Source organism: Mauremys mutica, chromosome 1, assembly GCF_020497125.1.
Source record: "Mauremys mutica isolate MM-2020 ecotype Southern chromosome 1, ASM2049712v1, whole genome shotgun sequence".
Lineage (NCBI taxonomy): Eukaryota > Metazoa > Chordata > Testudines > Geoemydidae > Mauremys > Mauremys mutica.
The window spans coordinates 304,205,951-304,219,599 of NC_059072.1; the positions used below are offsets into that span (position 1 = coordinate 304,205,951).

The 13,649-nt window shown below is 42.1% G+C and overlaps 1 protein-coding gene across 2 annotated transcripts in view; it reads left to right on the forward strand.

The window, feature by feature from the left end:
- The window catches only part of SLC25A30 (solute carrier family 25 member 30), a 29,728-nt gene extending 20,794 nt beyond the window's left edge, over positions 1-8,934 (forward strand). For both annotated transcript variants that reach the window (XM_045013219.1, XM_045013228.1), the window contains exons 9-10: positions 2,568-2,648; positions 3,643-8,934. In XM_045013219.1, coding sequence (XP_044869154.1) covers positions 2,568-2,648; positions 3,643-3,684 — 123 coding nt within the window. In that variant the 3' untranslated portion in view covers positions 3,685-8,934. The remainder of the gene's footprint in view (positions 1-2,567; positions 2,649-3,642) is intronic.
- Positions 8,935-13,649: the final 4,715 nt, after the last annotated feature.

Below are 13,649 nucleotides of genomic sequence, written 5' to 3' on the forward strand. Positions count from 1 at the left end.
TATCTAGAATGCCACTATATAAATGCATAGTATGCCCACACTGAGTATTACATACAGCTCTGGTTGTGTTACAGTACTTCAAAAAAAAATTTTTCACCACACTGCTTCCAATTCTAATGTAATAAAAATAATTAGGAGTATGGAAGAGTTTCCATACAAGGAGACATTAAAAAGGCGGGGATTGTTCAGCTTAGAAAAGAGACAACTAAGGGGGATATGATAGAGGTCTAAAATCATGAATGATATGGAGAAAGTGAATAGGGAAGTGTGATTTACCCCTTCACGTAACACACAAACTAGGGGTCTCCCAATGAAATTCATAGGCAGCAGGATTAAAACAAACAAGTACTTCACACAGTGCACAGTCAATCTGTGGAAGTTATTGCCAGAGGATGTTGTGAAGGCTAAAAGTAAAGCTGGGTTAAAAAAGAATTTGATAAGGTCATGGAGGGTAGGTCCATTAATGGCTATTAGCCAAGATGATCAGGGATGTAACCACATGCTCTGGGTGTCCCTAAGCGTGCAACTGCCAGAGCCTGGGACTGGACTACAGGCTGGATCACTTAAAATTGCCCTGTTGTCTTCATTCCCTCTGAAGAGTCTAGCACTAGCCATTGTCAGAGACCGGATGCTGGGTTGGATGGGCTGTTGGTCTGACCCAATATGGCTGTTCTTAGGGTCTCATGTATTGTCATTAAATGTTGCTGTGTGATTTTAAAATGTATTTGTAAAGGTTTATGCAAAAAAAAATCACCTTTATGTAGCCCAAATAGCAACAGGAAACATGGATATGTTTGTGCTGCAAATTAAGGGGCAATTAGTGTTGGTATGCCTATCTATGCTATAACTTTACTAGTAACAGTGGCAATGAAGACATGGTAGCATGGTGTGGGCTAGCTGCTGGAATACATACAGGCAAGTCTTATCTTAGGTGGGGGTTCTGTTCCGCAGTTATCGCGTAAAGCGAAAACCGCGTATAGCCAAAATTATATCCCCAAGCCCTTGAAATCCTCCCCGCAGCTCCGGCGGCTGGGCCGGGGGGGGCATTTAAAGGGCTCCACCGGGCTCCCCGTTGCCCTTTAAATGCCCCCCCAACCCAGCCGCCAGAGCTGCGGGTGGGGTTTAAAGGGCTCCATTGGGCTTCCCGCCGTGGTGGGGAGCCCGGAGGAGCCCTTTAAATCCTGCCCGCAGCTTTGGCACCCGGGCTGGGGTTGGCATTTAAAGGGCCCGGAGCTCCACGGTGGCTGGAGCCTCGGGCTCTTTAGTTCGCCACAGGGGCTACCAGCCATCTCTGCAGCTGGGAGCCCCCTGGGTGATTTAAAGGCCCTGGGACTCCCAGCCACAGCTGGTGCCCCAGGATCTTTAAATCTTGAGGCCACGCCCCCCCAATCCGGCGGTACGCGTAAAGTTGAAATCGCACATGTTAAATGCGCCTAAGTTGCGAGAGGCCTGTACCTAGGATCCCCAGTGGGCTTGTGTTGGGATGGCTAACCCATACTGTCACATCTTTACTATTATCCTATTACCCTCACTAGCTAAATCAAAGCCAGTGTGGGTATGCCTAGTCCTGCTAAAATTATTCCTTAATTTGTGATGTGGACATACCCTGTGTGTCAGATTTCAGGTTTGGGTCTTCAGTCTTTACTGAGAAAGCTTAAACAGAGCAATGGGGAGCCAACTTGCTGTTTGGGTTCACAATGCAGCATGGGAAGTTAAATTTCCCTCCAAAAACTTTGCAGTGCAAGCTGTTTTAAAAATATACTAATCTTTCCCCATAATTCATAAAACCTAATACACTTTGTATGTAGTGGATGACTGGGAAGGGAAAATTGTGGGCCCAGTGTAAATGAAAGATCCCTTTTTAGGATAACACTACATAAAATTGTCTTTGAAAATGGAAATTATTTCTTCAAGACTTGTTTTTGCCTATAGTACCATATTAACGTGCTCTGAGTCTAAATGAAAGTTGTATGTTAAACGGTTCTTGTGAGAGCAGCTGAAACTTTCCAGACTTCAAAAATATGGGGATTTATCTCAAACTTTTTTGACTAGGTCAGATTCTTAATATTATGTCTAATATTTCATCTTCCGTTACTGGACAAAAATAACCCTTACTGGGCTTAAATTTAGTTTTGAATACCTCTATACTAGTAAAGTTAAATTAGTTCTATAATGTTGCTGTCAATGTGGATTTAATTTAAATATAAATATAAATTGTTGTGGTTAAAGTAAGATCTTAACTTACTCAGTCTGATGTTGGAAACTCCTGCTGTCCTATTGCTGATTCCACAAGAAGGTCACTGATCAGCAGGTTTAAATGCCAAACTCCCCCGAAAGGTTTTGGAGAAGTAAGGATGGGCAGTAATTCTGCAACATTCTCAGTCTGAGTTGCTATGAGGCAAGAGACTATTACTGTGAATTGAACCAAGTGTCTTCCTCCTGTGATAGCACAGAGCACCTTGTAATGGCATTCATTATGTAAAGTATTAGCTGTTCTTTAGATATAATCTTTCAATGAAAGTTTTGTCACTCTTTTCTCATACGTGGTTTTAAAATATTTGTTTCAGACATGGAGGTATGAAGGCTTTTTTGCTTTATATAAAGGATTCTGGCCAAACTGGTTGAGACTCGGTCCTTGGAATATTATCGTATCCTCTTCAGAAGTGTTTGGAAATATTTATTAAACTCTTTTTTTGTGATGAGCAGTGGGCATTGAGTAGAGAGACAATTGACTAGTGAATTGTGCTTCATATAAAACGTTTGTAACTTGTCAGCATAAGTAAATTTATTCTCCATCTCTTTATATATGGAGTATTACCAGCACCTATTGTATTAATATTCCCTAAGATTTATACAAAGTTGAACCTCTGAATATAATCTTTTTTCAAAACACATTGTCCTTTAGTCCCCAACTTCCCATTTGCTTGTTTTTAGATTGCAGTTTAGTTGACATACTAGTGACCAGGTCAATTAGCAATTTGGGGTTTTTTGCTGTTTGAGACAGTTTCCTGCATTTAAAAAAAACTGTTTGCAGATGGTCACAAGATCTTTTCACACACCATTTTCTACCCTATTATACAACGTGTACAGTAGACAATTTGCCATCTATTTATCCTTAAGTTCTCATTGTTTTGTGAGAAGCTAAGAGGCAGCTGTAATATTCCTTTCTCTCTTCCCACAAACAAGAATCTATACACCTTCATAGTTTCACCCACTAAGAAGATAGGAGGCAAAAAGGCTGAGTTCCTTTCCTATTGTGGCCTCTCTGACCTTTCCCCAATTCTAACATGCATGTTTAAGGTGCTTGGGATAGAATCTAGGGAAGGATTAGGCTTCACTAGGAGGAGGCTCCTGTTGATGAGAGTAATATGCACTGAAACAAGATTCCCCATTAGCAGTTTGCTACGATGTTCCCTAGAGTTCTGTGCCCAGGACTATAGGGAACATTATACCAACTGATGGAGAGGAGTGACTTGTCTTGTGGTGGACTGGTGGTTGTATTAGGAGGCATTTAATGGGAGACCAAAGTTCCACATGCCTGCAGTCAGTAGTTAAATGAATGGGGTAGGTATTATGCATCACAAATGTGTTAAACAAAAAATGCAGATACCTGCAATTGTTTTCCTTGACTAATTGCACTAGTTCTTTTTGACATATGAACAGCTGAAGAAATTGGATTTCTGAAAGATGCTAGATTGTGTAATAAATCAGTAAACTGTGCTGACGTGGTTTTTGAACTCAAGGCATCTTTTTAAAGATGCTCTTCAGTGTTTTCTCATCGGAGCATAGGACTTGCTGGCAAAACGCAGGAAGATCATCGGAAGAACATCGCAAATCAAGACCATACATAAAATCATCTCAGAACTGTGGATGCTTAACTGATATGCCAAATGCTATGCACCAATTATTGAAATAGAACTTCAAGTTGGCAATACTCCTCTATCAACTGTTAAAATGCTGTTAGACATAATGTATGGTACAACTCCAAAGTTTTTTCTGGTGAAATGTTGTACTTCTGGATGAAATTTTAATAGGAAAAGAGCTACATCTGTTTGTCCAGAGGTAAGTAGATAATAGAAGAACCTCACTCTTTTGTCCATGTTCATGAAACTTGATACATTAATGTGGTCATAAATAGTTGATTACACTTCTGAAATCTTCGATGCCTTGGAGTTCAAGTGCAGGACACTGAAAATTTTATTCCTAGTGACTCCAGATCTTTGTAAAATATTTGTTAAATGAACTTCTGGATTCAGAGTACATGTCTGCTTTCTATCATGTATATGTAACTTGCATTGGGAGCAATGAAGCTTCAGTTTAACATAACTTGTTACTGTCACCATTTTACATGTTTGAGAAAAGTCTGGCATTTTTTAAGATACCTTATTCTTGGCCTTCAATAGAAGGGATTCTGACATGTTTCATCAAGAAATTAATATCTATAGACTTTTTAAAAAATGTAGTAAAAATAGAGCATTCACTCTCTCATCTGCCTCTTGTGCAAGAGGGAATTAATTTTCCAATAGTTGTTTGATTCTTATGAAGAGGATCTGCTTTAAGCAGTTAGTGGCTGTCACACATCACTTGAAAGTTGAATGCTACACATTGAGCCAATTGAACCACTAGAAAGCTCAAGAAATGCAGATGTTTACGTACAGAGAGTGTACATCCAAAAGAGGCAATCTAATGTATTGCTGCCTTCCTAAACAAGAATTATAGGAGAATTGTGCTCATCAGTGTTGATCCTTTTCATTTAGCAAAATGAATTCAGTTGAAGTTACTTTAATAGAACTTCTTTTAAGAGCAGTATGAGTTGACTTCTGTGTAGGTTCTACTTTTTCTTTGAATTGTGCAACAAAATGTTCTGCCATAAACTAAAGAAAATTTAGTATCAGGATTACTGTGTGAATGCAATTTATTCAGTTACAAAAGCATGGGAGTGAGTGAAAAATGCCTATTCTAGGCTTGCAGTGTAGGATTAGTAAGTGTACAGTTAGTTGTGGTGTATGGAGATTTCATCTTGAAACATTCATTACAATATCTGCATATTCATACATTCCACTTAAAGCAATTCATGTTCTAGTGTGGATTTCACTCTTAATATTTCATTGTTTAAATGGTTGGTTTCAAGATGCACAAAGTAGGTATTTTTTTAAATGCACAAGGCACTTTTCTTCTGAAAATACCAAGTGTTAAGGTAAAAGCATTACTTTTCAAAGTGTTTGAATATTTTAAAGGTAAAAATTATAATGCAGTTATGCTTGTGTGTGCTGTCTGTATTACTGCAATTCTACTTTTTTGTAGAAATCTCTAAAATGTTTTGTACAGAATGTAAAACAAAATTAAGGATATATCATTTAAACTTTTTAGAACTTAAACACTTTTTAGAATGAGTAAAATGCATTGCCGCTAAGTTGAGGGATGTTTGCTTACAAATGGAACCTAGGGATCGTTCTGAGGCATTTGGTTAGAGTGTAATTAGGATGGTCAGTAAGAATTTTCTGCTGTTACTGCAAACTATGTTCTAATTCATCATTTAGCTAATTAAAATGGGGTTCCTGTAACTAAAAATGTATATTTCAGACAGTCTCAATAGGCTAATAGTAACAAAAATCATGTGGGAAGTCTGAGCTAATTCACTTCTAGTTTGGCAGGCTTGTAGACACAAGGGCTCCATGATGGTAGACAGGGTCAGACTGTCTTTTAGATTTTCAGTACCCCCCACTGCTTAACACCAGAATCTTTGATCCCAGTTGGAATGCCTTTGTTTGTAAAGGGTTGCTGTGGGTAAAATGGAAATCCTGACAGTAACTACAAGTGTTTAGAAGTCCTCGCAGTTCTCAGTGTCTCCTATGCTGCCCTGATGTTAGTGTTCCTCAACCTTTTCCAAACCATGACTCCATGTTACAACAGAAAAGTCTTGGGACCGCATTCCCATCTAATTATAGAGAAGAGGAATGTTTGCAATTTCCCAGAGTGAGATCCCATGCCACAGATATTGAAAACACTGGCCTACAATCATAAATGGCATGAAGGCATCAAAATAGCCTTGCCCAGCAGTGCCAGGGCTCTTAAACAACTTCTCCTAAGGAAAAGTCTGAGGGGAAAAAAGACATTTAAGCTAAGTTAAATGTTTGAAATTATCAGTTGTAATTGTACTTTCACCTACATATTAGTATTAATAGTATGAGCCTCTTGCAGAAATGTTCTGTTTTCCTGGTATGACTGAATTCTCGATGCTGCTTGATGTGCAGAATGGGCAGGTTACCCCAATCCACTGTACCATAAAGTTGAGTTAGTGGGCAGAGTATATGCAAGTATATTGTTCCATTTGCAGCAATATGTACCACCTATCAAATGACATTATTGACCTTTCATGCTGCAACTTATCACATTGAAAGGGATATGCAAATATTAAGAAAATCACCAAAGCAATTATCTTTATTGTGCCAAAAATCGACTTATAGGATTGCATCACTTTGTTTTCATATTACATCATATCAGTGTGTTCTGAAATATTGAACATATGTTTCATTCAGCCCAATTTGTTACTGCTGCTCATAGATTTATTGTGCTAGTGAAGTTATTTATTCATATGGAATGTTACAGGGAAACTGAATGTTTTTATGCTTTGTATTCACATGCCTTATCTGCATGGGAAAATGTCTTATTTCAGCATAATAAATACATGTGGGGAGAGAATGTAAGATGCTTTGGCCGGTGGATCTAAAATAAATTTTTAACTAAACTCACTTGACTTGATTTTCCCATTTCAACAATGCTTATTGCCCAATTAACAATCAAGACTGTTTGTAATTTCTCTTCACCCCTAGATCTAAGTAAAACACTGATTTAATTCTACCAACCTACTAATATTGTGAAAGTTTAACCATTTTTTGTCTTAGTTTTTTTTATGTCCTAACTCTGCTTGAAGTAGGGAGATGCTGCTGTACTGGCTGGGACAGAAGAAAGCAGGCATGTAGGGCCATATTTTAAATGTACGTGGATGCCAATCTGCATATTTAGGCACCTAAATACCTTTAAAAAGCTGGACTTTAGTGTTCCCCCTCCTCTGCTGGGAGACTCCAGCAGCTGAAGGTAAATACCATCCTTCTGTCTCCTTCCTCCCATATTTTGGAGAGGCTGGGAGGACCACAAACCTGCTGCAGACTTTGATGGGAGCAGAGACCTATCAATTAGGGTGGAAGAGAAAGGGGATGTGACCTGAGAGGCTAGATGTCAATTCTGAAGCAGTTCAGTAAGACAGCCTATTCTTGTAGCTCCTGCCCTCAGCTGGTTTCTCTTCAGTGGCACAGCATGTTCCTTCCCCATAAGGCAGTGGTTTTCAAACTGTGGGTCACAACCAAGTCCTGGGTGGCGGAAGGTAAGGCACTGGGTCGTGATGACTCTGATCAGCACCACCAACCGGGCCGTTAAGTCCCTACCTGTTCTGACACCACGCTGCGCCACAGCAGTGGCCAGCAGAAAGTCCAGCTCCTAGGTGGACAGGCCATGGGGCTGTGAGCACCAGCTCTGCACTCCTGGCCAATGGGAGCTGGGGGTGAGGAGGGGCAGTGCCACTTGCGTGCCTCTGCTAGGAGCTGGACCTGTTGCTTGCTGCTTCTGGGGCACAATGTGGTCCGCGGTGCCAGGACAGGCAGGAAGGCTGCCTTAGCACTCCTACTGCACTGCTGACTGGGAGCTGCCTGAGGTAAGCCCACACCCCAACCCTGTGCCCTAATCCCCTGCCTCAGCTCCCCCAAACCCAGAGCCTCTTTGCACCCCAAACCCCACATCCATGGCTCTACCCCAGAGCCTGCACGCCAAACCCCACATCTGTGGCTCTACCCCAGAGCCCCCTCCCACACCCTGAACCTGCAGCCCAACCCTCTGCCCTAGCCCTGAGCCCCTCATCCCCAGCTCCATTAGGTCACTGGCATCAATAATATTCTTCAACTGGGTTGCTAGAAAAGTTTTGAAAATAACTGTCCTAAGGCATCAAATACCAGTTATTTGGGATTTTTATAAATTGGGCTCTCGAAGATAAAGTTGGGGCAGGTGGGCACAATCAAAAGTTAGGGACTAGTGGCAACTTGCATTGTGCTTGTGAGGGACTCAAGCTGTAATAAAATACTTTATCCAGCATCTGTCTGAAATGCTACCTTTTTAAGCACCTAGAGGTCAGGCATAATCAGAGCATATTCTGTAGCAGTGTTAATTCTATCATGAATTTTGCACTGCCACACAGCTGTCATGCTTAGTGGACTGTAAAATGTAGCAATTTTTGGACCTTCCTTGAAGATGAGTTTTTTGCCATACTCCTTGGACACTATCCAAGCCACCTGCTCCAGAACCTCATCCCTATTGTATATTCCAAAGAAGTATCTCCTTCAGACAGCCGAAACTGCCATCCTGTTGCTCCCTGGCTGCAAACTAAACTCTAGCTCATTCCCTGCACCTTTGCTTCTTGGTTCCATGGAACAGCTCAGGAGGAAGTATGCACTGTAATCAGATTAACCACACCTTGTAGGGAAAGCTCAAGTGCAAGATGCAGGACAGGAAGGGCAAAAACCAGTTAGTGTGCCCAGCTACAGCAACATGGTGAATGCCATAGCCAAAAATGCCAGATCTACATTTTAGAAAAGTCCAACTCTGAGTGTGGAATCAGATTGTAGAGCTTCCTAAAATAGATAATGCAGACCTACCTCACTTATTTTCATGTTCTTGCCAGGCTCTGGCAGGCACCACTGCGTCAGTTTGTACTATGTTACATTTCCAAGGTTATCTCCATACCTACAAGGGCTAGAAACATTTTAGAGCAAGAGCTCAGATAATAGAGTACAACTCCATACCAAGGAGTCAATTCTGCGGCATATTCCATCATAATAGAAGTAGACAAAGCCTGAGTATAGTGTGATTCATTAGATAATATTTTAAAAAAAGTCTCTTCAGTTTTCAATCTGGATTAAACTTGATCACAACACCAGAACTCAAACAATTTAGGAATGTTTAGTGACTTGATCATTTTGCTATACATTACTTAGGGATGAAATTTAAAATATAATTTGTTTTCTAAAACAGTACTGTTGGTGTCATTAGGCATGACTCTAGGTAACTCAGGAGGGTGGAAAACCACAGTGTCAATGAAGCCCTTCTGTAGTAGGCCTGAATGAACTAAAGCCACTCCATGTCCGACCAAAGCGCTTCCATGTTTGTTTGAACTTTAATCGACCTAACAGGCCAACAACAGAGAATGATTATCAGTTGCAACACCTGTACCAGAAGGCTATAATGAGGCCTGCTTGCTCCTGGCTAAGGGGCAAAATAACAGATCAAAAGAAATAAAACAAGATAACTGTTCACAGAAGAGTTACTAACGAGCTAAAGTGGTTGTTGCCAAGTATGACTTAACTGCTTAATGTAATTGCTACTTGCATGATGTATCTGCTATAGAAAAATAGACGGGAGGGGGAAGAAGGGGGGATAGTGGGGGTAATAGGAATGCTTAGCTGAAGTTATGTATAAAGAGGGAAAAACTGCTTGTAGGTGTGTGCTTGATCTGAGACGTGTCTGTCTCTCCGAGCACCGCTTTGAGATCTCAAATAAACTTTGTCTGCTTCTCCACCTTGGTGTGTTTATTGGAGCGAAGCACACTGGGCAACGAACCGCTGTTGCTGTCCTCGGGCATTCTGTGCCGGCAACAGTACTAACCATGCCTTTTTATATCAAGATCTTATGTTTATAGTTAGCTGTAGTTATAATTGCCATTAAACTGAAGTGTTACATAGCTTTTTGTACTGCTTGCAGTAATATGTGCAGGTGTAACAGCATGACATGGCTGTTTTATAATCCACAGCCATTACCTTCAGTTACACACAAACATAGAAAAACAAACACATTAAATTTGAAGCATTCACTCCCTACAGAAACATAGAAGGAAAAAGTCCCCAAAAACGTTCACCTAAATTGCAGTTAGTCTTTGATGGTCAAATCTATAGTCTGCTGAGTCTAAAATAACATCTTCCCTCCACTTGCTTGTAGGAATCTTCAGTTGGAATCTATGCAGACTCTTCCTCTGCTGAAATAACTACTAGCCAGTAAGCTAACTGATTAACCAATCCTTCAGTTAAGTGTATAGATTTAAAGAAAATCCTGCTGCACAATGCTTCTGGGCTGAGCTCCTAACTCACCCAGCACATGCAGCCCTCTGAAAAGCAGCTGCCTGACTGCTTGCCCTCATGGAGTCTGACCCCGGCAACAGGGAACCTATTGGACCATACACAAAACTACCACTCCCAGTTCCAGAAGCTTTGAGATGTGGAGTGATTAATCGGTTAGCAACAATGATCCAGACACAACTCACTCCTACCTCCCCCACAATGGGCCTCTTAAAGAACTATCTCCTAATTAGGCACATGCGTTAGACTGACTTTTCAGAAAATCCAAATTAATCAACTAACTGGAGAAGTGGTTTATTTTCTTCATAAAGTAATATGGAGAAGTAAAATTAAAAAGTAAATTTTTAATGCAAGAAAGGTGCTTAGCAGAAAAAGTACTATATAAATGAGTCAGGGTGCTAGTTTCAAAGCTAAAAGATAAACTGGGAAATAATTGCAAGATTGTTTTAATGTTCAAAATGTAGCGTTTTTTATTACTGCACAAGCAAATAAAGCTACATTTAACATAGAGCAAGTCTGAAGTTCTTCGCTAGTGAAACCACAGAAAAATCTGAGAGTCTCTGGATTATGTGTAGAAGCGTGAGCAAGGAGGGAGGTGGTGTGGTGGGAATCTACTATAGACGCTAGACCAGGGGAATGAGGTGGACGAGACTTTCTTCAGGCAACTAACAAGTTACTAGATCACAGCCCCTGTTTCTCATGGGAGACTTCAATTACCTTGATATCTGCTGGGAGAGCAATACAGTGGTGCACAAACAATCCAGGAAGTTTTTGGAAAGTGTAGGGGACAATTTCCTGGTGCAAGTGCTGGAGGAACCAACTAGGAGCAGAGCTGTTCTTGATGTGCTGCTCACAAACAGGGAAGAATTAGTAGGGGAAGCAAAAGTGGATGGGAACCTGGGAGGCAGTGATCATGAGATGGTTGAGTTCAGGATCCTGACACAAGGAAGAAAGGAGAGCAGGAGAATATGGATGCTGTACTTCAGAAAACCAGACTGACTCCCTCAGGGAACTGATGGACAGGATCCCCTGGGAGAATAACAGGAGGGGGAAAGGAGTCCAGGAAAGTGGGCTGTATTTTAAAGAATCATTCTTGAGGTTGCAGGAACAAACCATCCCAATGTGTAGAAAGAATAGTAAATATGGCAGGCGATCAGCTTGGCTTAACAGTGAAATCCTTGCTGATCTTAAACACAAAAAAGAAGCTTACAAGAAGTGGAAGATTGGACAAATGACCAGGGAGGAGTATAAAAATATTGCTCAGGCATACAGGAGTGAAATCAGGAAGGCCAAATCACACTTGGAGTTGCAGCTAGCATGGGATGTTAAGAGTAACAGGAAAGGTTTCTACAGGTATGTTAGCAATGAGAAGAAGGTGAGGGAAATTGTGGGCCCCTTACTGAATGGGGGAGGCATCCTAGTGACAGAGGTGGAAAAAGCTAATGTACTCAATACTTTTTTCACCTGTCTTCACAAACAAGGTCAGCTCCCAGACTACTGCACTGGGCAGCACAGTGTGGGAGGAGGTGATACAGGATACAGAGGGACCTAGACAAATTAGAGGATTGGGCCAAAAGAAATCTGATGAGGTTCAACAAGGACAAGTGCAGAGTCCTGCACTTAGGAAGGAATAATCCTATGCACTCCTACAGACTAGGGACCAAGTGGCTAGGCAGTAGTCCTGCAGAAAAGGACCTAGGGGTTATGGTGGACAAGAAGCTGGATATGAGTCAACAGTGTGTCCTTGTTGCCAAGAAGGCTAATGGCATTTTGGGCTGTATAAGTAGGAGTATTGCCAGCAGATCAAGGGACGTGATCATTCTTCTATTCGGCATTGGTGAGGCCTCATCTGGAGTACTGTGTCCAGTTTTGGGCCCCACACTACAAGAAGGATGTGGAAAAATTGGAAAGAGTCCAGCGGAGGGCAATAAAAATAATTAGGGGGCTGGAGCACATGATTTATGAGGAGAGGCTTAGGAAACTGGGATTATTTAGTCTGCAGAAGAGAAAAATGAGGGGGGATTTGATAGCTGCTTTCATTTACCTGAACGGGGGTTCCAAAGAGGATGGATCTAGAGTGTTCTCAGTGGTACCAGATGATAGAACAAGGAGTAAAGGTCTCAAGTTGCAGTGGGGGAGGTTTAGGTTGGATATTAGGAAAAACTTTTTCACTAGGAGGGTGGTGAAGCACTGGAATGGGTTACCTAGGAAAGTGGTGGAATCTCCTTCCTTAGAGGTTTTTAAAGTCAGGCTTGACAAAGCCCTGGCTGTGATGATTTAGTTGGGAATTAGGTCCTGCTTTGAGCAGGGGGTTGGACTAGATGACCTCCTGAGGTCCCTTCCAACCGTGATAGTTTACGATTCTATGAGAAGAGTAAATACAAGTAAAGATTATGGAGTTTAATGTGCCTTGTGGCAATATTGAATAGTAAGGTCCAATAGTGAATAAACCAAATTGAGGAAAAATGACAAATATTGCAGGGCTCCTTGAGAGATTATACAATGAACAAAGACAACTAATTTTAATATCCATGAGAACATACATAATTCTAGGTGTCAAAACATGATGACTCAAATACGTTCCTCGTCTGAGTGAACGGAAGAGGCAGATCCTACACAATTGTGTGAGGACACCTGCAGGTATGTCCCCTAGCCATGAAGGGGTGATAGCTGTGAGGGGTTCCACCCAGTGGCCTCTTTTGGGATAGTGATGGTGCCCCCATTTTCCCTCATTAGCTGGTTTCAGAGTTAATACTCCTTGAAGCTGACTAGATGGGTCTGAGTGCTCAGTCTCTGGCCAATCAGCACTTTCTTGTTCCAGGCTGGCTGAAGACTTGGGCATATGCCCTGGCCATAGTTACACTCACTTCATGTTTCATCATTTTAATTGTCATCAGGGTAGAACTAAGCTTTATTTTTAAAATCAGTGGGGTGTGGCTTCCAGGCTTTTGCTGCAGGAGGATTGCAGGGATGGATACAATTGGCCAAGCAGCGTCACTGACCCTGCCTGAAGTGTTATTACACATCAGGAAGCAACCTGCCCCTAGGGTGAACAGATGTCCCGATTTTATAGAGACCGTCCTGAAAAAAAATAGGGTCCCACCGACACCCCGATTTTTTGCATTTCCTGTCTGGTCACCCTACCTGCCCCGGCCAAAGCGGGATTAGAACGCGTGTCTCAGGGCTCCCAGCGACGCTGAGCAGCGGGCTGCGCCGCCTCCCGCCGGCAAGGGGCGCTACTCCCACTGCTGGCTTTTCTCACGAGCAATAGCTGCAGAATCCTGCGCTCCTTGGTCACAACGGGCCGGGCAAGCAGGCCCCGCCCCCGTCCACGCATCGCAATGACGTCACGAGGGCGAAGGCGCTTCCGCCCTATGGGAGTCGAAGACTCCCTTCTCTGCACCGGAAGTTTCCGTCCCCGATCAGCTCCTCCCGCTGGTTGTGTGCGCGTGGAACCCTCCCGCGTGCCTC